We start from the raw sequence: 26088 nt of genomic DNA on the forward strand, positions 1-26088 counted from the left end.
CGACCTGAGTTTTCTCAGTATGCCAGAAGAGATTTGCATTTGCAGCTGATGTTTTATCACAAACTTAAGAATGTATTTATGCAAAATACTGCTGCTCAGTATGGAACTGTATAGATTCTTGCAAATTTCTATTTGTTATATTTCTGCACAACTACTGTTATGTGAAAGTAGTTGCTGCCCTAATTGTGTTTTTGCATAGAAAAGCTTTACTGGTTACAGTTGACACGCTTCAATCCTTCAGGCAACAAGGTCATAATGTTAAAACAGCAGGAGATCCCCAGTTACATGCATTAAAAGAAGCATTATTAGCATTCTGCACATTTCAAGGTGTTTAAAACTACATACTGTGTAAGTTTGCACATTCTTAGGCGAGAAATTTGCACATTTCTGCACATCGCAAATATTTCTCTTGTATTATTTTTGCAATATCTTGAATTAGATATATTTTTATATTCTATTTTTAAAAATATTTTATCCTGCTTTAACATTTTTCTACTTGTCAGTGTTTCCTGATGTGTAAAATGGAAACTCTTACATCTATTAATGACAGATTACATCATCGTTTGGTCTGTAAATAATCCCTAAAATAATCGAGCTAACAGGAAAAAAACAAACTCTTCCAGATTGTCGTAATTTGTCAGCTGGGCCGCTTTTTATTCAAACAGTGATCACTTTACAGTGGGCGCAATATGCATATTCTCAATATACAGCATTATATAGCCTTTAATGTACATGTGGAGGAGACTTACATCAGAACACTATCTCCCTGTTCGTTAGCCTCCTCTTGCAGGAAAGTGGGTCATCGCCTGTTTACACAGTAAACCCAGTAAAAAAAAAAATGTATTCAGGTTATTGACAAAGTTCAGAAGGAGTGCTTGTAAACCATATGTAATATGCCTTTTAACTTTGTCCTCGATTTGAATGCAAATGGTCCATGTTAATCTCACGCAACACTCCAAACTCGTGTTGAAGCCTATGCAGACTCTTCAAATCTGAAACCATCATAAGTGCCTCAAACTTTGATTGTTGAACTGTATGATGTCAATTCATGTCATATTCATAAACCACATGCAGGAAAATAAGTCATTAACACAGTGTTTAGGTCAGTCTGTCTGCAAACCATTTGATGTTGGTTTAAATGAGCCAGACTGAACCCAAAACATTCACATTTCCATCCTGTAAGAGTCTCTTCAACCTACATTTCATTGTCTTTAGAACCAGAGAATATGGCAAAAAGAAATCTGGTGCAATTCACAGGTTTTTCATTGGAAACAAGGAGGGTAGTGTGCAGTTTCCAGTAAGTAAAAACAATATAAAAAAAACAGTCTATAAATATAGGCATATGTTGCTAACTTTCAGGAGCAGAGTTTGCTGCGCTAGTCAGTCCTTCCCACTATCAAACTCCATGACAACAAGTCAAAAATAAGTCACAGCGTGTCCAGATGTTTGTTCGTCTTTTTGTTCCTTCTGCTCACAAAGTAAAGTTGGAGTACAGTCTCATGCATCATCCATAAAGATGCCACTCGTTCAGGTGTATTCTGATTTGCGGATGTAGTTGGAAGGCACATATCCTCGTCGACCCCCTGCCTCGCCGAGCCACCACTCGCTGTTGCCGTTCATGTCCTGGAACTCGAGTATCCGCAGCTGCTGATTGGCTGAGATGCTCAGTTCATTGGCGCAGCGGGCATTAAAGGAGTAGAGAGCGTAGTAAATCTGTGAAAGAAATAAAAAAGCAGGTGTTAATTAATGTTTGTGGTCACTTGGGGGCAGCAGAGCGAGCTCAACTAAAACTACTTCTCACCTGATGACCGTCCAGTTCACTGTCGAGTTCTGGTTCCGGCTCCGGCTCCGGCTCAATGTACTCCTCTCTGGAGTAGGTAGACTTCTTCTGGCTGCTACTATCTCCGTTCCTCCACTGATATGAGCTGTAACTTTTCTCTGTGTGTCCATACCGTTGTGCACGATTGTTTCTCTGCGAGGAGCAAGAGTCCGTCTCGGAGAGGTCCGACGTCTCCTTGTGTCCGCTTCCATAACTCGTATCGTACGAGTCTCTGTGATTGCCCGAGTGCCGGTACGAAGGCTCTGCATCTCGGTGGCTGCTGGGATTGTTCCGGTGCGTTTGGTCTGTAAAGTCCCGGCGGTTTGAGGGATTGCGCGGCGAGGAGTTTATGGAGTTGGTCTGACTGACAGACTCGGGGTTGGGTGCATCTCTGAGGTGACTCCTGCGAGACGAGGCGGAGTCCAGCGACGGGTGCGGCGACGAGTGGCTTTGGGGCTGCGATGTGGAAAAGCTGACGGTGGCCATTTCCTGGTTAAAGGTCAGCGTGCTGTTGCTGTTCTGGCGGGAGAAAACGGGGGAGGAGCCGCCGTAGCCCGACTCGTTGGACGACTGGCTCTCGATGGACACGTCCGAGTGGCTCCTGCGTGGGTTGTAGGGTTTGAGGAAGGAGCTGTACACGAAACCCTTGGTGACTGCGAAAAGAAAAGAAGAAATGTCAACAGATTCTATGACTACAAAGCAGCTTTCCTGTTAGATCGAAGAGAGTCAACAACCCACCTCCGTTATCAATCAGCCAGCGGTTATGGCTGCCCATGGGGTCCTGCTGCTTGATCACACCCACCAGATCTCCCTCTAGGATAGAAACATCCAGATCCTGGGCAGCGTTAAAGTTCCTCTCAGCCTGGAAAAGTTTCTCAGGCCCGTAGCGTACCAACAGTCCTGCACGGTGCTCGTCCGTCTGCATGATGTAGTTGGGCTGAAGGAAACACAAGAGGTTAGATCAGCGGTGGAACTCCTTGTGTGCTGTTTCGTAAAATAAGGAACATCTGATTAGAGTTCAACTCACAGGTCCCTGCAGCTGCTTTTTAGAGGTCTGCTTCTCCAGAGTTTTCTTCTCGAAGGTCTTTTTCGTGGTTGTGGCTGGAGGCAGGTTCTCGGGGCAGAAGCTAAAACTCTGAAGAAGCTGGAGGACTCGACTGTACTCGTCTTGAAACTGTGCAATCAGGTTTCCCTCTGTGCCCACTCGGTTAGAAAACTGGAGGCAAAGGTAAAGAAAAAGATCTGAGTTAGAGACAGTATGAGGCAAGTACAACTGGGCCTGGAACCTTTTATCAATAAAGTCACACTTACAACCTGCAGGAGGGGCTTCAGTTCTCCCAGCGTCGTCTTCATGAAGTCCTTCTGGGCCTGAGCGAAGGCCCTCACGCAGCCTGTAAACAGCTCCTCCGCCGCACCGTGGAACTTCGGCAGCTCGTCCAGAAGTTGGGCGTTGAGCGCCTCGTAGTTGTTCCGCGCCGCCTGCAGCTCGTCCTGGACGCGCCGGTCCTTGAGGCGGTCGGCTCGCTCCTTGCAGTTGTCGTAGTCCAGCAGCTTGTCGAAGCGTTTTTGGATGAGTTTGTGGGGCCCGGCGAACATGAGGAGGAGCTGGGTGAGCGGGTTGATGACTAAGGCCTCGGTGCGCTCCCTCTGCTCAGGGGAAGAGTTGTAATGTGATCAGAGGGTGTTGCACTGCTACGGTATCAGTGAGGCTAAACAGAGGAAAGAGGACTTACAAATTGCGTGAACTGCTTGTCGCTGATGCAGCGGTGAGCTCTCTGGAAGCGCTCGGGGTCCAGCACGCTGCGCTCTGTGTAGATGTCACAGAAACTGATGGCAGCCAAGACCTTCACAGATGCTGATTCCTGAAGGGAGGAGTGTATTTTCACAGTTAAATCCAGCAATACTACATTACACAACACACACGTTGATTACATAACTGAAGAAATATGCAGAATAACGTCTTGCACATGTTATTTTTGATTAAGTGTTGGTGTAGTATTTTTTACCATTTGGTTACTAAAATGTCTTATAATCCAAATGCAAAATATAAAAATATAATGCCATATATATATATATTAATGAATTTGCTAGGCTTGAAAATTACACTATGACTCATTTAGTATTTAATTTTTAATTTATTTAACTTCAAAAAAAACTTCCAGGAATCATTTTCTTGTGTTTACTGTAATGGGCTCCTACCTTGATATACTTCAAATTAACCTCTTGCACATTCATTTTTGACATTACGAAGGGTTAATGTAATTATTTTTGTCATTAAAATGTCTTAGAATTTTAAATCAAAATAAATTTGTTTGTTTGTATACATTTAAAATTTAGCCTATCATCAGTTATGCTCTTTTAGACTTAAAATTACATTATGATTCATATAAGATTCCACTTAAATTAAATTAAAACAACATTAAACACTGTTTTCTTGGGGTTTTCTTGTATTTACGGTAATGGGCTCTTACCCTAATATGTTGCAGGTACAAGGAAATATCCCTGATAAAGGATTTGATGAGTCTCTCCTGCAGTCTGAACTTCTTCTCAGCCTCGTCGAACGCTTCGTCTTTAATCTGGGAAAAAAGACAACAAATAGAGATCATGTGTCAGACAAACCAGCTTCCATTCACAACATTTGAGCAGTGTTTCCTCCACTTGGATTAAAAGCTTTTCTCAGAGCACTCGTGTACCTGCGGTGAAATCCCCGTGAGGTGCTTGAGGTGGCTGCTGACGCGGTTTGACTTTTTGATAATGGAGTGCATGCTCAGCTTGGAGATCTTGTCAATGAACGTGTCTTCGTCCCCTTTCCTGTACTTCACCACTGTGGGCAGCAGAGGGAAAACGTTAAGAGTTGAACCGAAAAACGACACAGTTGCACCTTAAATTCGTGGACCAGTAGCGGAGGCCTTTACCGAGGTCTTTCCGCCGCTTGTACTCGTTGATGTTCACGTTGATCTCCTTGACGGCCTGCACAGCCTGAGTCAGCTGCTGCCGGTCGTGGTGGCTGTCCGGCGTCGCTCCCAGCAGCTCCATCAGCAGCAGCGGGTACCGCATCACCCGCTGCACCGGCTTGATCAAGAAAGAGCCGAGGTTGATGTAGTTTGTTTTACCCCTGGAAAAAAAAGAGTCAGAAACGGCACAGAGTGTGAGCGGGTGAGAGGTCAAAGGGTGAGAGAGTGAATCTATGTGTCTGGAATCACAGAACAGTCACAATCACAGCTACTGACTGTAAAAAAAAAAGAAAGGGTTTCTTCCCCAAGTCTCACTATGATGGAAATCACACGTCTCCATCATAGTGGTAAATAACCATCATCATATACACACATAATATGATGATGGCCAGGATGGTGTTTGTAAAGAGCAGGGAAGGCACATAACAATTGATTTGCTTAGTTTTAATGCAATCTAGAGGACAAACAGCTCACAAAAACGCAGTTCAAGAGATTTATTTTGACATTAGGGGATAATATACTAATTTTTTTCCCCTAGTCAGTCGTGGAAATCCTGATATTTCATAAATTTATGAGGTCAGAAACTAATGGTAGTCATGCTAACCTTTAGTTTCTCATATTATGACACAGTAAAATGAGAAATCCTCTCATAATACCGAGAAAAGAACCTTTAACTTGTGTTTTCTTGAATGACATCCACCTGTTAGTGTGAACTGCTGGTGCTGTTTTAGTCCAGTAGATGGCATTAGATGTGTTTCACAAGATCAACCTTTGTTTTTTTCTTTTTTGCATATTCATATAAGAGGGTAAAAAGAGGGGTCAAGGACATTGAATGGAATTATTTCTCTGCACAACAATGGTAAATAATACACATGCACATGCAAACAACAGAATATTAAGGAGTCCGTCTCATTCCAATGAGGGGAAAATGAAAACACCAGGAGAGATGTTTTTAAAGCCCTCCACACTCAGGTAACACGAGGTAAACACACACACACACACACACACACAGAGGTCATTTTCAAAGGGGGTTAGTGAGCAATGAACATGCGGTCAAGTTGATTCTCAAGCTGGAAATCACGACGACACTGCAGACTTACCACTCGCGATATATGGCCCTGTTGAAGGGGAGGATGGAGGGAGATGGAGACAAAAACAATATTTATACTGTAAGACCTGAGTAAATGTTTAATTTTGCAACAAGTCCTACATAGTGCAGCTTTTCAAAAGGAGGTGTTTGCCTGTTCAGACTTTTAAGCCACATAATTTAGCTTCACGGTCAGTAAAACAGCGACTGCAGCTGCGTCACCGGTTGTTATGGTTTTGTTTGGTGAATTCTCCCCTAAACCTGGACGGAGGCCCGGGCTGGCAGTAAAACTTCAGCTTCTACAAAGTGGCAGCACACATGACCTTTTCAAGGCTTAATAAACGGCAAGAAATACCCAAAAAGGGCGATTACTGTTATAATGAGTCTAAGTCTTGCAAAAAAGGAAACTGAAAACATATTGCGGACGAGGGATCGGCGCTGAGCTCAGTTTGAGCTGCACATTGTGCTTTTCCTTTTGTCTGCAGCTTTCAGCCAAACAGAAACAGTGTTTACCTTCAAACACAGAGCGGTGACTATATTTTTAGAGGAACACAGCAACTCAAATGTCTGAGTCACTGATGGTGAAACCAGACAGGAGAAACCAGGTAGGGCACATTCTTGACGTGCTCCAGAATACTTAGGTTTACAGAAACACGTGAGACAAGAGCACATTCACAGCAGCAGGGACGAAAAACTGCTCGATTTTAGATTACGGATTTAAAGCGCAAAACTGATGAAGCTGTTGTTTTGAAGTTTCACTGAGACAGCTCCTCTCGCTCATAACAAGCATCACAGTCCAAAGTCTGCTGAGAAAACCCGTCATAAATGAACACCACGTGAATATGAACTAAGAGGAAAACTTATTCCATTACAAGAAGGCTTTTTTAAAAACTGTTTCCTCAATCTGAGCTCCTTGAAAGTCAACATTTCAGAAAGTTGGTTTCAAACGCCATTAACAGTTTTTTTATTGGAACTGTATAAACACTAATTAATCAGAAATCCTGTACAGTTAATGTTTGACCTAACCTTTGTATTAGTGGCACTCCTGCTTGCTGTGTTGTTTTCATGCTACACACACACACACAACATGCACGTTTTGGTCACTCACGTGCAAACAATTGTTTTATAGAGTCAAACATTATTCAAAGCTATAATCTATAACTAATAAATGATCCTTATCGGACATTTGCTGTGACTCACCTCAGCCTCTCCAGACACTCCAACACATGTTGCTGGATGTTGTCGTCTTTCTCGTAGCTCTCCAGCAGAGAGATGGCATCGTCGTGGTTTTGGCAGTAGATCTTGTAGACCTCCTCCAGCTCGTCTTTGAAGTCCAGAAATACCTTTCCTGAGGAGACAGGGCGACAGAAATGTTCATTTAGGAAGGGAAGCAAGAAAAATAACGAGGAGGAGATGTCTTAATGAATAATCACACACAACTCAAACACTGTTGTCTGGGGACAAAACAAGTCACAAATCTGATTATTTCTACACAACATTACTTTATATAATTCTGCTTTAGTTTACTTCAGCTGACTCATTTCAAAGCACATTTACAGACAATAAAATTCCATCAGGGGACACTTTATGGTTGAGAGTAAAGTACACAACGCTTTGCAGGAAACAAACTTCCTGATTGGAAGTGCGTCTTTTGAAAACCGGCTCCTCACCTGTAGAGTCCGTCTCCTTCAGCGAGTCAAACAGCCGCTGCGACAAGTCGATCACGGAGCCGATGTTGCCAAACAGCCCTTCGAAGTCCACATGCTTCACCTTCAGAAGGAAAGAACGGGTTAAAAGTGTTGTAATATTTACTCAGTGTTTTTAAAGTTTTATTTTTACTCTGTTTGTGTTGTAGTTTGATAATCTTTCACAGGAACCTCATATCAGTCATGCTGTAAATCTAAATACATGAAAACATCCTAAAAAAAAGCAAACCTCAATGTTTCCTTGCACTTTTTTTGCGCTTCTTGAAAACAGACATGTAAATCTCATGTTTTAATGTTTCAGACAGACTCCACCTCCACTCCTGCTCACATCCATTTCATTTTCTACATGCTGGCATCCCTATATGTTCGAATTCAGCTGCACGACGTGTCCATCTTTTTACCTGCTTCCTCTGCAGAGGCTCGATGATCTCCTCGACACACATCTGCAGATCTTTGATGTAGTCCTTCTCCGTCTGCAGCAGCTCCTCGATCACCTTCGACCTCTTCTCCAGCATCCTCAGCTCAGGATCCTCAGCGCCCGTGCCGGAGGTGGGAGTCGCGTCCGAGGCCGGCGACGAGTCCAGAGGTTTGGGTTGGGAAGATAAAAGCGTCATCTCTGGAAAGATAAAGGGTTTTTTTGATTTAGTCAGTGCTTCATGTGCTCCTTTACAGCTGCTTCTCTGCTTGTAAGGACTATTTTCAAATACAATTATTAATTAAACAGTATTTCCTGAAGGGAATTGATCAGTTTCTCCCCATGAATTAATTGCCATGAAGCTGGCAGAAAAGCAAACCTTGTTGTGGCAAAAAGGAGGTTATTGTAAAGATGACAGTGGGAAGAAGCTTCCCAGCCCACGTCTCCATTCATTTGTAACCAAACACAGTTCTGCCCACCCACCCGGTCCGCCCCGTACTCTTCGTCTTGTCTGACAAGCTTTTGATCAATGTCTCTGCTATCACTGGCAGAGCGCTGATCGCTGGGGGAGCCTGGGACTGGAGGGGAAAAGACCAGTTCACGCACCGCTGCTTTTTATGAATGGACACAAAACTGGATTGGACTCAGGCTCTTTGTTTGCGGCACAATGGCTTGTGACAGCAACTACAGACATATAGGCTCTCCGGGACCGGGCAGACTTTAAAGAAGAGGCAGTTAGAGAGGGACAGGGGGAAGAGAGATAACAGCACCGGAGAGGGATGAGAATCTGTCTGTGGAGCTCAGGCACATTGTACACATAGAGATTGTAAGGAATCACTGCTGCTGCATCTGCTGTGTGTGTTTGTACATTTTTATTTATAAATGTGTGAACTGTATTTAATGTTGCATAGCGTTGTGTCGTTAATGTATAGAAATGCAGAGTTTTTTAAGGTGTACTTTTAAGATTAAAATGGATTTTGTGTGAAAATCTTTCAAGCTTAGAAGTGACTGTTGTTGTCTGATAAATTCAGTGGATTAACCGTCCGAACCCAGAACAGTTTTTGGTCCTGCACCTCCAAGGAAACAGCACGAGCACCACTAGAAGTAGAGAGAACTCCAGAATGTCTTTTGTGCAGTATGGCACAGTTGCAATGCCAAAAAATTTTTAAAATAGAATCGACATGTCCAATATTTGTCCAAGTTCCCACAAAAAAAATGCAGCCTTTACATATTGGAGATTTAATTTTGCATTTATTTCCAGACTTGTCTCCTATTGGTTCTGTGTGAATACAGCCTGCAGTTCAGCCCAGTTTAGCAGAGAAGTCCCTCAATGTTTGTTGTTTTTTTCTGTTGGAACCAGGTGAGCCACTCATGGCTTCACGGCTGCAACAAGGAGCGCAGAATTTTTAGTTTTTTAAAGAATCTGGTTAGTGCAAAAAAACTTCTGAAACTTGGTGAAGTTTCCTGAACAGAACAGGAAGGCACAGGTGAGCAGTTCAAGGGCTGTCGGAAAGCAGAAAATCTACTGATCATTTCTGTTTTCATGCGTTCTATCTTTTATTAATGGTGTCACATTGGCAGTTTTGTTAAAGACAAATCTGCAGCTGGGGTTTGAGATTCCCGTGCAGTAGAACTATTAGGTTCCATGACTAGAAAATACTAAAATACTGTACTTTTATTATATATCTCATCATATCTGTTGCTGTAACTTCATCCTCAAAAAGCATAAGATCTTAGATTATCGGAGTACAGTAGCTGCACAAACACCTGCACATACAAAAATCGCATTAACATATGTAAGTGTAATATTCTAAGGAGTCACCATAAGTAACTGCATGAAGGGAAACACTGATGTTAGTTTGCGTATAAACAGTTTGTGGATGGGAGAATCTCAGCAGGGGGACACTCGGCTTGTGCTGCGTTGACGGATGAAGGTGACGTCACCCTTCCTCCTCGAACAGATGCTGTCAGAGGCTAATGAAGTTAACTCTGCTTACCCTGATCTCACTTCATGCAGGAATCTGCACACTTGCATGCTACCCGCACAGACAAACTGCGACAAACTCACAGTTGTGTGTAAATTGCACAAAAGCATGTAGCACTTCTTAACTTTACCCTTAAGTGACGACTGGCTGTCTAAAATATCCACCTCTCATTGGAGGACTGTGGAAGAATCAGACCTTGTGAAGCGTAAATGCAAAGCCTCACATCACAAGACAATGATCTAGCTGCATGTATGTGGTCTGTAAACAATAACATGTGTGTGGTCTCACTGGGTCACCTGCCTTTTGTCCCCCTCACACCCTGACCTCATCCCCCTCTCTCTCCTCACGTGACTTGGCTAAAGCTCGACCCAAAGGAGCTTTTCTCATCGCTTCACCGTATCAGCCTGCAGCATCCGTCACCGCCAGCTGCCAGCGCTCGCGCATTCACCCCCCCCCCTCCTCCTCGCCGGTGAGAAAGTAGTCCGGTAATGGGTTTTAAAAGTCACACGGGCGACACAATGCGGAGAAACTGAAAACAAAAGACTGCGAATTTAATTGGAATCAATCGGCTCATTCCCACGTTTGATCCCAAACATCCACATCACACGCTCCACTTCACGCGTTTCAATAAGCGAGTATTTCCGTCGACCTGTCGGAGCCACGTGAGCGGATTTTGACCCACTTCGGAGGGAATTTCGCCTTTTTCTTTGTTCTGTGAAGTTTCATAAAGAGGAGTTACACTTTGTTTGCATGGCTGCACGTAGACACACAGCGGCTTTGGAGCAGCTCGAGTGCAAGTCGCTTGATTCATTTCACATCTAATTTACAGCAAAACTGACATTCATCAAGCAAGCGGAGCGAAGCGTTTTATATTTGACTACTTCTTGTGAAAAGAAATACATCACACTCAGCCAACTGCTTCACAGAACCACTTCCTGAGTGTTAACAATCATGCAGACTAATGATTCAGAGCGACCAATAAGCATCCTCTGGATTCTCAACACATTAACGACGACATAAAAGTCAACTTTGAGGAACAAGTCTTGACCTTAATCAGCATTTATTCCATTAATCTTACCACCTGTTGATCGTCAAACAGCACCCAAAAGCCTCACACTGTGTTTTCAGGACACAATCACAACACTGTTCCCGTAGTTTCGGCGCGGCACAAAAACAACAAGCTTGTTAAAGGAGATGTTTGAGATTTGCAGGGAGAATAAAGAATGTTTGGATAGGTCTGGGTGTGTGTATTGTGTGTGGGCTTTGACCCTTTATGCGCTACAGTGTACAATAAGCCTTGTGTGTGTACAGTGTAGTCAAACACAGACATGAAGAACTGGTGGACAGAGCCTCTATGTGGGGAAAATGTAAAAAGGAACCGGTAGCCATGACTCTGCAGGGGGGAGGTTCTGTGTTTATCTGCATACCATGCTGACCTGGTTACACATATTAGAGAGTTTGGGAAATAAAACAAAGAGCTGCACACATCCAGACTGATGGGTCGGTTATATAGGTTAATGAATATGGGAGTTTTTTTTTTTTTTATTCCAGTTCCGTAACTAATTGGCCTCTTTTTTTGATGACATGTTAAGCTGAAAACAAAAACTGCACCAGAACTATTTTGGATAACACAACTTTTACATTTATCACAGGTAAACGGCTGCGTTTTAACAAATGGGGGAATAGAATACATTAAAAAAAACACCAAAAAAGCAAGATTTTTCTGATTTAAAGGATGTATTTCAAACAAATATTGACGCAAACTAGAAGAATATGTAGTTCAAAATGATCCAACATATGTAATTATGTGTTTTCTTCTGCTGTTCAAGACTCATTCGAACACAATCTCCAGCATTGTGGGTCACAGCTTTAAGCCGCTGTTTGTAATCCACAGGCTTTAACAGGTGCAATAGTGGAAGAGTGCGGATTAGAGTCCAAAAAGCAGGTTCACTGACTCATCCATCGCTATGTTTGCCAAGTGAAACCTGGAACAGCTCCGTTAACATCGGTTCCGCGGTGGGAAGAGTTCTGGGATTCGTCTGGAAAACTCAGTGAACCCGGTTCTACGAACAGGAGTTTGGACATTTCTCTGGAAGCAGGCAGGTCTGCTTATGGGAGCAGTTATGATTTCTATCTCTTCTCCTCGTGAATCTTGTTCAACACTAAGCGTATAGTTATAAAAATACACACAGCAGGGAGTGGACGGTGCGGTACGTCACAGCACTATAAAATAAAACGAGGCGGACAAACAGCTCTTGCTCCACTGCACCAGCTATCCTCCGACACCCAGTGTGACTCAAGTCAGAGTCACAAGTGTTACATTAACGAAGGCCATCAAAGATTTAACAGAAACTCAGTAGCAGATATCAGCTGAAGGGCTCAATGTTACTCAGAAATGGGTGGGACTGTGATCAGAGTGTTTCTGGGGTGAACTTCTGGGTTTAACCTTAAGTGCATTGCCTCATTTGCAAGAAATCCAATATTTTTTAGCTTTTTTTGTTTGTAAGATTCACATAAAAGATGCGTTCTGTCCACTTGGGTTAGGTTTTGGAGGAAAAATGGGTCAAAGAATGGAACGTTACCGATCACAGATTTCATTCTTTCTAGCAAATATTCAAGCAACTGAAAATGTCGCCTTAAAATCTCAGCTGTTAAAACAGAAACACTCCCTAAAATTCTCTCCAGGCTGCTCTCTGAGGCATTTTCACGGACAGAAAAGAGAGCAAAGGGGGAGGAAAAAGGGGAGAGAGAGATGATGAGGCTTCTTCACCCACCTGCTGTTCCCAACTTTCTTCGGACTACTTTAAAAACACGCACACGCCCCTCCACGCAGAGCAGTTCAAACAACGCCACCCATTCTGAGATAGTCCATTGTCAAATCTGAAGTCCGGCTCCTGAGCCTCGTGGAGGACTGAGCGTCCCGCTGCAGAAGCTCCATTCCAGAGCTCCAATTACCATGAGAATGGATGGGAACCCACCATCATTACACACAAACACAGACACACACACACACACACCAGGGAGGACGACCACTCTGGCAGATAATAAAACCTGGAGCTGAACTCTGGTTATTTGTGGGAAGAAAAGCACAGAAAAGGTGTCTTAAATCCACAATACAGAGAAAAAAAACCTACTTAGAATCAGTATGTCGTGTGAAATTAGATTGTTAGGAGCGATCATGACCAAAAATCCTGACCACAGAGTTGTTTTTTAACTCTTGATCCTGAATTCACACATTGATTTCTTCCTCTCACACGTCAATGCCACAAAGTCTGGAGTCGCATGAACACACTGAGTTTAATTTATCACTTTTTAACAGACACCTGATTGTTTGTTTTTTAACTTCAGATATGCAGTTTTGGTGAATCTTTTTTTTGCTTCATCATGCTGCTTTTCCGACAGAAGGAGTCACGTTTGAGTTGCAACAGCACATGAAATCACATGCGGCTACAGCAATGTTTACCGAGCCAGACAGGTGAGTTCCAGTGAAGTCTAATCCACTTGTGGCATCGATCTGTTTCATGTTTCACGATCTGCTGACACCTGTCTGGGCTCTTCCTCTGACCGGCTGAATTCTATTAAAAATGACGATGCAGAGATCTGAACACCTTCCTCTCAATGCTCTGCACACAAGAATACTTTTTAACTCTGTAAATCCATAAAAGTGCATTTTATCTGAAACTTCTATCTTGTTCATTTGAGTCACTTTGTCGCGGCACCGACGGTCTCCTGACACTTTTTCTTTTGCTTTTGCTCGTGTTCTGCTGTCACTCGGCTACACTAATAGCTGTGCAAAGTCAAAAAGTTTGCCCCGCGGTGCACAGCGCTCTCTCTGAGGTCAAACACAATCGGCGCCGTTGTTGCTCTGCTCCAAAGTTCACCGCGGAGTGCCCGGTCGCCACGGCAACAAGAATAGCAGGGGCCCTCCTCGTATCAAGCCAAGTTTTTTTGGAGAGCCGGGAGTGGCTTCACCCTAATAATCACATGGGCAACTCTGCATGTGTGTGTGTGTGTGTGTGTGTGTGTGTTGCAACATGAAGCTACTGGAGAATAAGTTCACACAAGCTCCCCCCCTCCGACGATGAAATGCCAACACTTGCAACAGTATTCACTCTGCGAGCCTCGACTTGCAGTTAATACTGAATACAGTTTAAAAAATCCATGACGCAGGTGACTGGGATCAGAAACAATGTCAGCAGAGGGGAGTGTAAATATTAACAAGACTCTTCAACTTGTAGCCATTTCACACTTTAGCTGCATCCTCGGCCTTTTGTTCAGATTTGTATCGCCGGCTGTTGTCCCACGTCGAAGGTCACGCAAAAACGGAAAAAGAGGAGGGGGGGAGTTTATTCAGCGACATACCATCCTGTTTATCTTTTTCCAGGGTCAAATGTCAAAAGGTCACATTCCTGCTCCTGGCAGAATCTCACAGCAGCCTCTATCTAGCATAGTTGGGTATCCCTGGCTTTCCCTTTCCATCCATATATCATAAAAGCCGGACATGCAGCATCCAGATCTGATGTTGTGTCTGGCATCTGCTCTCAATAGATAGAACTTTCATGTTCCCAGGTGGACAAGGCTACACTTCAATTAACATGTCGGACAAATAAGACGCCGCAACTTTGCACAACAAGTGATTCCAACACTCGGATCTTTGGCTTCCTTGGAATTTCTCAATTTGACTAATTTCTGTAACGAACAATGTGCAATTACCTCAAGAGACCATCAGCTTTGCATATGTGCAGCGGGAGTAAAATCATTCAACCAGGAGCCTATTGAACAAAAAAAAAGCTGTACTATCTTCAAACTAATGGAAAAGAAGAGGACAATGAGGGTTTGGGGCCTCACAGGTGCTCCAGTGGTGGATGTGGGATGTAAATAGTAAAGAATGTTAGATTTTGAGTTTTTACATCACTATTTCATACCGAACTTGAGCGTTAATGCCTTTAGAGTCCCGGTGTGGGAAAATACTTTGCTGTGCATTACAATCCGGTTGTGAGAAGTCTCTGAGATGACTGAACTTGTTGGATTATACCTGCTGCTAATGGCAGGACAAGTAAAGACAAAGATCTTCCTTGGGGCTCTGTGACTTTTCCCACAAGTAAATAAAGGAAGTATGTTACACAGTTGATCACACTGCACCCTCTACACACAAAAAAATGGCTGATTGACAAACTGATTCCTTTATATTCCTCAAACTACAGCCCCACTGTTCATGCATTACTGCTGCAGACAAGAAAGTAAGCTTCTTAGCGCAAATACCATTTAACAAGATTCATTTCTGTGTGAAACTGCAGCATTCTAGTAAGAGATTATCAGGCTTACCGCTGCTATAAATATAACTAGATTGAATAAATATCCAAATACCAGCCAATTTTTAAGCAAAACAGAGCTAAAGTTCTGGAAAACCTAAGATAAATACAGCGCTGATATCGCTATAAATGGCTCAGTCGGAGTTTGAAGTGACTTTTTACCATTTGATCACAGAGGAGTGAAAAGAATCCACACAGATGAGTTGATGTTATCACAGTCAAGATCAACATCTGTAACCACTGTGACCGTTTTTATCAACTGTGGTCGCCTTTGACCGCCAACAGTGGAACAAATACATTCTGTTTATCAGACTGCGACGCACTATCACTGACAGAAGACGCTGTTTACTGTTTATGTATCATTTTGTAGAGGACTAACCTTCGTTTTTCAGATTAAGTCAGGCAGTGCGTTATAGTATACAATATTGTAGGCTCCTAACCTCACTATCTAAGTCAGTCAGGTTAATTTGTACTATATATTACACTGAATGACTTGATATTAAGCTTAGTCAGGTGAATTTGTAGGATCTTAATTCAAACATTTGAACTTCTTAAGTATTGTAACACAAATCCCATTTCTCTACTGGAAATCCTCTTTGGCTTTAAGTCTGCTGTTCTACATGAGCTATGTAAATAACGGTGACTTGATTTGACTTGGCAAAAGCCCTGAGAGTAGCGTATCCACGAGTGCAAAACCGATGGAATGACTCCATGAGTGAATGCAGCTTGACAACAACAGAAATGCACAAATCTCATTGACTCACGGCACAGATCAGAGCAGCTGTGGTAACCTAAAGTTCTGCACACTGTATTCTACACACAAACACGACACGGAGGTAATTCCTCAGAGTTATAACCTGCATCCTCACATGAGGAGTGACAACTATAAGCTTATCGGGAGTAACTTAGTCCTGAAAAAGGGAAAGTCCACAAGGTCAACCTTTTCCCACAGCTCTACCTGAACAAACACAGATACCATCAGTCATGTCACTTGCAGGTACCAGCAGCAGCGTCGTCTAACTACAGCGCGCAAAGATGTGAACTCTGCAGTTTCTGTGTGTGTTTGGCTGCACCACCAGTCTTCCAGAGAATATGAGGATTGATATCATGGAGAACGTAACGCTTGGCATGATGCATCTCTGGGCTTCTTCTAATTTGATGAGATAATGATTGTTGAGAAATGAGTTATTCAGTAGAGAAATAATCTAAACTACTGATAAATCTTGACGATGATCCTCATAAATGATGTACGAGACTTCAGCGACATAATTCAGACGTGTGAGGAGGACTCGGGATAAACCAAAAAGACAAAGCACAGGCAGCATATGTGTGTGACTCATGCAGACTGAAGTAAGCTGAATTTTTTTTTTTTTTGCTCGCCAGCAGCGAGATAAGACGCCTCTGCAGCAACGTTGTCCAAAGATTTCCCGTCTTAACTCCCAACTCCCCCACCTCCACCTCCATCCCGCGGCCCGCCAATGGCAGCTCGAGGATTATAGTGGACGGCATACGCTGCCAGATCATAGATGGATGACGACACATTACTCACACACAGACACTCGATCACCGTCCATGCAGCGGAGGACATCTGTTAGAAGCGCAAAAGTGCAACCCTAAGACTAAATCCAGGTAGATTCTTGGCCTCAGAATCATTTTCTTGTAAATAAAATTAAAATAAAAGCATATTTTACCAACTATGCCCCTCTGGTTGGATATATTTACAATAAGTAAGCAGCACACACATGCAAAGACACACAAATAAAGCTCATAAAACAAATTCTAACTGTTACAGAGACATGTGTGTCAGATGAGACAGCTGCTGTTTACGAGGCTCTATAGATTTTCAGGGACAGCCAGAGTCCAGTTCAATATCTTATAATGGATTACAGAGAATAAAAGCCCCTAGACATGCGTAAGGCCCATCTCAAAAAGCCTTAACCGTCACCTCAATGTCACTGAATCACAGCGTAAGCCCAATAAGCGCTGCAACAAGATGGTCTAATGTTTTTAGTCCCGCAATCAAATACTCTACTCGGGGGCAAACCCCTGACCGAGCTGAAACAGTTTAACAAGATTAACGGATGACAAGACACTGCAGTGGCAAGTGTGCCCATGTGTGTGTGTGTGTGTGTTTTGAAATGTGGCGTCATTTCTCAAATAAGCCTCCGAGGGATTGTCTAATACACAAACACATGCACACACACACACATAGAGTATCAGTCTAGTCCTGCAGTGAAGGAGTCAGGGCAGCGCCGGTCACCGCCTGGCACCAGACAGACCCCCGCCATCCACACACACCATGCTGACGCTAGGGATTAATACTTGGACTCCCGAAGTGGATGTGAGGTGGGGGCTGGTGTTGACTCTGTGTGTGTGTGTGTGTGTGTGGTCGTGCATGTGTGTGTTTCTAGGTGACTGGGGGAGGGGTGGTGTTGGGGCGCCACCTGCTTCTTCTCAGACACAATAAAGTGAACCAGGGGAGCGCTCACTCCTTCTTCAATTCCTCGTGAAACACACTCACACAGCAGACAAACGCAACTTTTAAATGGTGTTTTTAGTTAGTTTCTGTGTGGGACTGACTGAACAGCCCAACACCCCATGATCACAGCTACCCTTTGACCATTCACACCCACAAGTGATTACACCGTTTTACAAGGGATGCATGACGATATCAGCATCATTATTGGTATCGGTTGATAAAGCCTTTAGAATGACATTAACAGGCAGATAATGACTGTCAGGATGAAAGTTTGCATGTATGTAAGCTGAAGCCATTTCCTTACTTTGACAAGTAAACGTGTATATTTGAAAAAGCTGCATTGTATTTCTGCACCTGCCAGTGGGCCATCATGATAAGAACAAGTATAAGAGTATGCTAATTCCACTACAGAAGAGGTCTAATGTTTGTTTTTAAAATTGCATGCATATATCTGCATCAGCCAAAATGATTTGGAATGTATCAGCATATTCTGCAAAAATCCAATATTGTGCATCCTGGATTTTACTTTGTATTTAAACTCAATTCATTTCAAGTAATGAGCAAAATGTGCCTGCAGCATTAAGTACTGAATGTTACAAAGGAATGCTTTTGAGGACGTGCAGCTTTTTTTAGTATATGATCATGAAATATTTTTCTAATTCAGTATCTTTTCTGATTTAAATCAGGTTTTCGAACCTCAGTCTGTATTTCTAAGGGGGTTAAAAAATCATCATGTTCCTCAAATTGCCGCAAAAACTGCTTAAATGTCAAAAATAGTTTTTTTTCCCCTCCTTGACTCAAACTCATGAGCAATTTAAATCATCCTCAGTCCCACAATCTATTTCTTGATAAAGTCTGACCTTTCCCTCACTGTAGTTTAAAGACACGTCTCACAACCTAAAATTCTAAACTCGGATTAAATAACACACAATTTGGGTGTCTGAAGAGGCCAACGTGAAGAATTTGAGACACTTTGGCTCAATTGTGTATGATAAACAAAGCTATGGTTTGTGTGCAAAACAAAATAGAGGCTATCTCTGAATCGGAGCCAGTGCATTCCACCACTTCCACCAAAGTGGGTTTTAAACGTGTCCCCGTTTGAAACAAAACAACCAAGACAGTAAAAATACTAACCTTCAGTCACAGAATAACTGAACAGACTAGTTATGTGTGGACATGACATCAGTGATGCAGAGCACAGCAGCAAACAGGAAACCAACACATGGGGTGAACACCAGAGGCAACAACCGAGAACCCACGAAACCTGTTCTGCAGGTTCTTATGCCTACAAATACCTGACAGCTCACTTTCTTGCGAGATAGGTGATACTCACACACACACACATACACACAGCTTCCAGCACTCACTTTCTAAGGAGGTGAGTCTGACTAGTCAGCACTCCCCCAGCATTGATTAGAAGAGCACCTCTGGAGGTCAACAATGAGACACCAAGGACTGCCAGCCTCCCTGCCCGCCCTGTTAATCAACAGCGAGTGATAAGAACTCTGCTCAAGCATCTGTCCTCTTGTTTTTCAGGATTCTAATAAAGTTGAGTTGTACCTGGAGTGGTGTCAGCTGGATTTACAAATGATCATAAGTGCCTGACATGTTGTGCAAATACAGGATGTAGAGCACCGTCTCTCACATGACAATGTCCTTGTGTTTACCTTGTTTCTTTTTCCTGGTGGTGGCAAACTGGGACTTCTGCAGGGAGCTCGGCGCCGTCTTCCTGTAGAAGCTGTTACGATCCAGAGAGCCCACATAAACGGGCTTGCAGCCCCGTTTTGAACCTACGCTCCCAGCGCTCGACTCATATCCCTTTTCCTGCTCTTCTCTGTCCCGATACACAACAGGATCCTCAAACGAGTGTATTTCCCCGAGCGCCAACTTCTGGTTCTGCTCCTCAACCCACTCCTCACAGTGCGTCTTGCGGCCTTTATTAGGGTACTCCTCATCCCGCGAGTCTATGGACAATGAGCGTAAATCTCGATATCTGTCCCGGGACTTGTAAGGGGAATGTTCCACTTCTCTGGACTCATAGCGGTCCTCGTTCTCGTGGTCATAGTGGTCCACGGCCCTCCGCTCATAGCGGTCTCTTGCTTTATAGTCCCTCTGTTTGTGGTTGTACTGCTCATCTCTCCTGTCATCTCCTGCATCCTTGTATCTGTAATGCCGGTCCCTCTCCTTATATCCCCAGTGCTCATCAACTTCAGAGTCATACTGGGCCCTTCCTTTGCTGCTGTACGTTTCCTCACTCCTTCGGCTATAAGCTTCCCTGTCTTTGTACTTATGTTCTCTTCGTTCATATTGATCCTCTGCACGCCGGTCATAGTGCTGGTCTCTTTGTTTTCGTTCATCATGGTAGCGGTCCTCCTCTCTACGCTGGTAGTGGTCCTTCTCTCTGGAGCGGTGACCCTCCTTAGAGTCATAATAATCCCTGTCATGGTCATTGTAGTGATCACCGTCCCTGTAGTTGTCTCTGCGAGAATGGCTGTCTTTATGATCATAGTAGTCTTCATACTCACTATTGTAACTGTCACGTTCTCTGAGCTCAGGTTTACGGTGTTTCCTTGTGTCATAATATTGCCTCTCCCTGTCGTCGTATCGCTCATCATATTTTCTGTCATAATGGTCCCTGTGCCGGTATCTGTCATTATGATCGTACTCCTCTGAGTCCCTGTGGACCCGATGGTCATAACGTTCAGAGTTATGGTCATTTTCTCTAACATAACCGTCCCTTCTTCTTCTGTCCTCCTCCAATTTACCATACTCTTCTTGACTTCTGAAGTCATTACTGTCTTTTTCTTGTGGCACTCTGTTGTGGTCCTGTTGGCTGTAATCCTCAGGGCCCTGGTAAAAGCAGTGTTTACCTTTCCATTCAGATATCTTCAAGTCCAGGTGACCATTCTCTGAACGAGGGTGGAAGTAAACGTCATGGCCTTGAAGCCTCTTGTCTTGAACAGCTGCCTTGTGTCGATCATCGTACTCCCAGCTGAGCTGGCGGCTGACATTGCCCTGTCTGATTTGGGCCTGGTTGTCCCACTGTACTGGCCATGGAGCTGCCACATGCGCTGGAGGTGGTACTGGGCCACCTACAGGTACCATCATGCCACCATGTACTGGCACAGGGTAAGCTGGAGCTGGAAGTGGGTCACCAGGGTTTGCCACTAGGACTGGTCCCTGCGGGTGGCCAGGAGGAACGACTCCATACCCAGGATATCCAACCTGTTGCTGCTGAAGCTGCAGCTGATGTATGTGTTGAATCTGCTGCACATGGGCCATCCTCTCCCTTTCTCTGGCCCAGCCAGCATCCCCCAGCTCCTCCACACTCTTCCCTCTCCGTATCGGAGGACCTGCTGCATAGTTCCAATCCACTTGACCAAACATGACTGGGTTGCCATAAACTACCGGGCTCTTCATGGCTCTTGCTGTTCAAATCAGCCGACCCGGAGCTGACATAGCTTCTTCTTCAATGTGGTTTATTCCCTCTTTCCAAAGTCCTGCATTCCATAACAAAGCGCGGTGGGAGACTCCACCTGCCAGGCATATTGTCTGTAACTCTCCCACTTGTTTTTTCTCTGTCTCCTCTCCACTGCCTCTGCAGGACTGCCCGGCCCAAGCACCTCCCAGCCCTCAGCGCAACCCAAGCACCCGCCCCACAGCCGTCTCAGCGAATCACGGAAGCAGAGGGGGGGCAGGGTTACTGAAGGAGGGGCCTCCTTGGGTTAATGATTCAGTCACATGAGTGGAGGATTAGCCCAACAGCCACTCCCATTGTTTCAATTGGCCAGAACCCCTGTTTGCAGGAAAACAGTCTGTCTGGAGATTTTCTTTGATTGAAGATGGGGACAAACTTCACAGCCTGCCTTTGAGGGGCTACTAATGCCTTTATCCATGACATGAACAATCCTCCATCTTTCCTTGCATCCTGTTTCCTTTGTTTTCGCTCTTTCCTGTGGCTTTCATGGAAGTGTTCATGTGTCATACTGTAACTTTCAAGGGCAATGACATTTGTAAACTGAAACTAACTCCAAGCTGACTTTGCCCTCAGACAGATGAACTCATTTACATGCAGAGACTTCCACGTGATTTTGTTTGAAACAAGTTTTTCTTTTGAGAGCAACGACAGATTCAAAAGAGGAGCATTAAATAGAATCAATGAGTGTGGTGAGGGAGAGATTTTGGACAGCGCACAGCCTGATTAAGCCAGAGCAGCTACTGAAAAAGTAGAAGCTGGTGTGTACAATGAGCTATTGTTGGCGACTGTCCCCGCTCTGAGAGGAGACACGATCTTTCAGTGTGAGAAAAAACTCGGTCCTATTCATAAAGCTGAAGCATAATATAGCCGCTCCCCCCCGCTTTAACTCTCCAGAAAGAGGCCGGCACCAAAGGGACAGGTTTAAAGGAGTTGCATGCACTCAAATAAACGTGATACACACACACACACACACACACACACACACACACACACATGGGAGGTAGAGTCAATTTACAATCAAACCAAACCATCTAAAATGTAACCAGAAGCGACAACTTGTTTGTTCACTAATATCAAAGTCTGCTTTACAAGATTTTCAGTAAAATCCATTTGCTGGTATTTAATTGGCCTGAAAAAACTAAATTGATTTTTTTTTTAAATAGAATGATTTTGGCAAATAAAACTAACAGCCTGACTTCACTTAAATGCTTTACAGTGATGAAATTTAAAGAAACGGGGAAGGAACAAAACACCAAATTTGCCACATAAATGAACGCAAAAGCAGACATGAGACTCTAGGCGTACGCTTCACAGTTGTGTTGAAGTTTAAATAATACTGCAAATATTTAACGTTCACACTTTTGCAATGCACGAGTCAATATTCAGCTTCAACACAGGCGCACAATTCCACAAGGTAAAGCTGAGAATAGAAATCTGTTCTCTCGTTTCCTTCTTACATAAGACTGTTTAATTATCAGTGTTCAACATCTCAGCTTTCAGAACACGACCGAAACTGTGTGTTTGCGGACGTGTGACAACTGTAGGAATGTCAAATACGACATTCCTCTCTGTGGTTGTGTTAGCTTACGTACAGGAGGCTGCTCAGGACTTGATCAACATGAGAAAAAAAAAAGCAGTGTAACGTCCAGGAACAGGGTCACACATCAAACTGATTGTGAGGCTGGCTGAGGGAAACCTGAAGCTGAAACAGATCCTGAAAACAGTGTTAAACAGATCAGGCTGTGGTGTCATGGAAGCTGAGGGAGGCGTTTTAATAGTGGGTTTAAAGAATTAAAGGAGGCTGAAGGTCAAAGAGCTTAAAGGAGAAAAAGGGGAAATACAAAGAGATGGTGGAGATGGAAAAACCTGCACTGGTGGGTGAGTGTGGGAGAAAAAGAGCCTGTTTATGGTCAATATGCACATTTTATACTGACACAAGCTTCATCATTTATCTGCTGTAATGCATGCACAGCACATGCGCTGAGGATTCAGACAGATCAGGCATCATTTGTTGCAGATTTTAGTCATTTTTGCCAAAGACTCATCCAGTGAAACCATCATTTGTGTCCTTAGGTGTCACCATTCACAGCCATGCAGGGCAGAGAACAAATCGATATCAGCGACTTTATTGATTTTCAGTGAACCTGCGTCATGAATAAATAAACACAGGTATGAAAATGTGGCTGTCCACATCGGAGATCCTGAGCAACTGTGACGCAAATGGAATAATTTATGAAATCATGAAATTTTGAGAAGATATGCTCAGTTGTATCAGATTGTATTTGCAAAAACTCAAATCAATTTGCCATGTTGTGATATACATTCATAACAAACCATGAAGATATTAATGTCAGCCATATTTACAGCCTCTACATGCATCTCTTTATGCACAGGGAAAAAGCAAATGCATGATCATTTCAACTGCAATGACCCTTAAATGCCAGATGCACATGCTACACATTAAGATATATGAAATAAAGACAGTGTTCATAATATAAAATTACCCAGGAGCCAAAATGAATACCCTTTCAAAGCAATCACACTGTATCCGTGCAGCACAGCACATGACAGAGTCTTTCTGTTTTGATCAACACCTCCTTTATTCACTGTGAGGACTCTGAAGTGGCCTCTGCAGAGTGAAATGCAGGCTGAGTGGTGTTCGGTCCTGAAGTTACTCCCCGCCTTACAACAATAAGCTTCTATTGTCTTTCAGCGTCACACATAGAAACACACCCTGCAAAAGCACGGAAAAACACTCACTCATGTGTGTGTGTGTGTGTGTGTGTGTGTGTGTGTGTGCGGACACATAGCAGTAGGATGACAAACACATTTTTTTTGCAACAAAGATCCCGAGACAACACTTGATATGCACACGCCTTCCTCTCAGCAGGACAGAAACAACAAAGTTAACATCTTACTAACAAATCGTACTAAAAGCTTTAATGTGTTGACAATCAGCATATCAAACATCTCGCTGTGGGAGTGTTTTTGAATGTTTTCCCCTTCCAGCTGCTGAACCTCAGCTGTTATGTATCATGACGCCATCTTCGCCCATTTCCACATCTAACAGTGTGGGAATTATCAAAGGGGGGGAACAAAATTTGCAGTATTATTGTGAAAGAAGGGCGTGAGGAGTGCTGCAGTGTGATGAGTGAATGGAAACTATGTGATTGCATGACCCTCAGAGGCACCTGTAGCCACTGGAACCTGTTCCCGCCCTCGGGCTGATTCTCTCGGTTGTAAAGATAAGAGACTCCTCCAACATTAACAAGCACCGGAAACAGACGGATAAAATGTGAGTCATTTAAATGCAACAAAAATAGAAGAATAAACCTAAGTGTTTACTGATTATTAGTTTAATGGTAGTCTTGCTTAGCTGGGATAGAGTGGTCTGGCTGGACTTAATTATTGGTCTGCTAGAGGGGGAACAAACGCTCTGCTTGTATTTCTCTAAACCAATCACAATCATCTTGGGTGGAGCTAAGCAAAGGATGCAGCTTCAAAATAGTCGAGTAGAGTTGTTCTGATGTGATATTTGCATGCAGGGAAACATTCTGAGGACATGTGAGACTTTTATTAATGTGCCAAAAAGGGCCACAATATGGAACCTTTACATTTAAATATGCTGGAAACACTAGCTTTACAAGAAGCATGATTATTGGCAGTGATTAGATTAGAAGCTTCTGAATGAGCAGGACTATTTGGATGCGTGTGTGTGTGTGTGTGTGTGTGTGTGTTTATCAGAGAGAAACAGTGAACTCTGCAGTCAGAAAGTTAAATGTCATGCAAAATACAAAGATAGGAAATCAGCAGGCAATGATGCTAAAACAGAAAGAAAACACTTTCTATGGATATAATACCTAGAGATGAGTGTCTGGTTTGGCCTAACTAGTTAATTTAAAAGTAATATTAATGAATTAGATGAATCCAATATTGCCATAAAGCAGCATTGATCTCATTAACTTCACCCACTGAAAGAAAATTAAAGTGACAGCTATCATCATGGAAAAAGATCTCTGATAATTAAATATTGTCAGATCATCCAACCCAGTCATGCCAGAGTCACAGAGCAAGGCACTGAAGCCTCAGCTGCTTCACCGAATCAATGATCAAGTAATCAGAGAATTGCCACTGCAACAAGCAATCCCAGCCGTGACCATGAGCCAGAGAGACTGTTCAGTCACCACAACACTGACGGTCAAATAGCAACTAACCAGATGTCCTGAGTCACCGCAGCGTTTCAACCTACCTGCCATTCTGTTGGCCGAGGCCTTCCGACTGAGTCCAAACAGCGTGGACAGCCGTGCCACGGGCCATGACACGGCTCGCCACAACCGCACTCTGGGTCCCACTCCTGAGTGGGCCATGCTCCGTCCCCACTCTCCGCTAATGCAAAAATCCTACAAACCACACCCAGCGCTTCCAGTCTCCTTATTTCTCTTGGAAAAGAACGGATGATGGAGGAAAAGGATGAAAGGGAAACTCTGAGACAGGCGAGAGCGAGGGAGGACATTTGGACAGTGACTAGCCACTAAGACGCGGTGTGGAAAAAGAGACGGAGGCCCATGTGCAGCGCTTCCCCTCTCACCATGCGCAGGAATGCACCTCATACCTATGTGAAAAAGTTCTGGGCTGCCAAAGACTTCAATGTGCACCCAGACAGCACGACGGAGTAAAAACAGATCAGAGCTAATTAGGTTTGGATGACAGTGATTCACTAACTACTGTTAGAAATATCCATCAAGCTTGTATCTATAAGATCATGCAAATGTTTTACTAATGTGTAAAGAGGCAGATGAAAACATCATGTTAATAAATCTTTAAACCTTTCAGTTCTCATGTATAACTCTGAA

At 43.6% G+C, this 26088-nt stretch overlaps 1 protein-coding gene across 3 annotated transcripts; it reads right to left on the reverse strand.

Moving 5' to 3' along the window:
• Positions 1-624: 624 nt before the first annotated feature.
• On the reverse strand, positions 625-21379 carry LOC103375005 (dynamin-binding protein-like). 3 transcript variants are annotated; one of them, XM_008305191.1, is made up of 14 exons: positions 19425-21379; positions 7968-8182; positions 7531-7630; positions 7061-7208; positions 5874-5891; positions 4735-4934; positions 4513-4643; positions 4291-4395; positions 3553-3681; positions 3134-3466; positions 2847-3035; positions 2558-2756; positions 1802-2472; positions 625-1713 (listed from the first exon to the last, which is right to left on the reverse strand). In XM_008305191.1, exons 1-14 carry the CDS (start codon positions 21175-21177, stop codon positions 1528-1530), a joined length of 4377 nt encoding a protein of 1458 aa, XP_008303413.1. In that variant the 5' UTR covers positions 21178-21379; the 3' UTR covers positions 625-1527. The 3 variants fall into 3 exon arrangements, with proteins under 3 accessions (XP_008303413.1, XP_008303412.1, XP_008303414.1); XM_008305190.1 differs by having other exon boundaries at positions 3131-3466; XM_008305192.1 differs by lacking the exon at positions 5874-5891 and having other exon boundaries at positions 3131-3466.
• Positions 21380-26088: the final 4709 nt, after the last annotated feature.

This window comes from Stegastes partitus, unplaced genomic scaffold (genome assembly GCF_000690725.1).
Source record: "Stegastes partitus isolate 25-593 unplaced genomic scaffold, Stegastes_partitus-1.0.2 Scaffold2434, whole genome shotgun sequence".
Classification (NCBI taxonomy): domain Eukaryota; kingdom Metazoa; phylum Chordata; class Actinopteri; family Pomacentridae; genus Stegastes; species Stegastes partitus.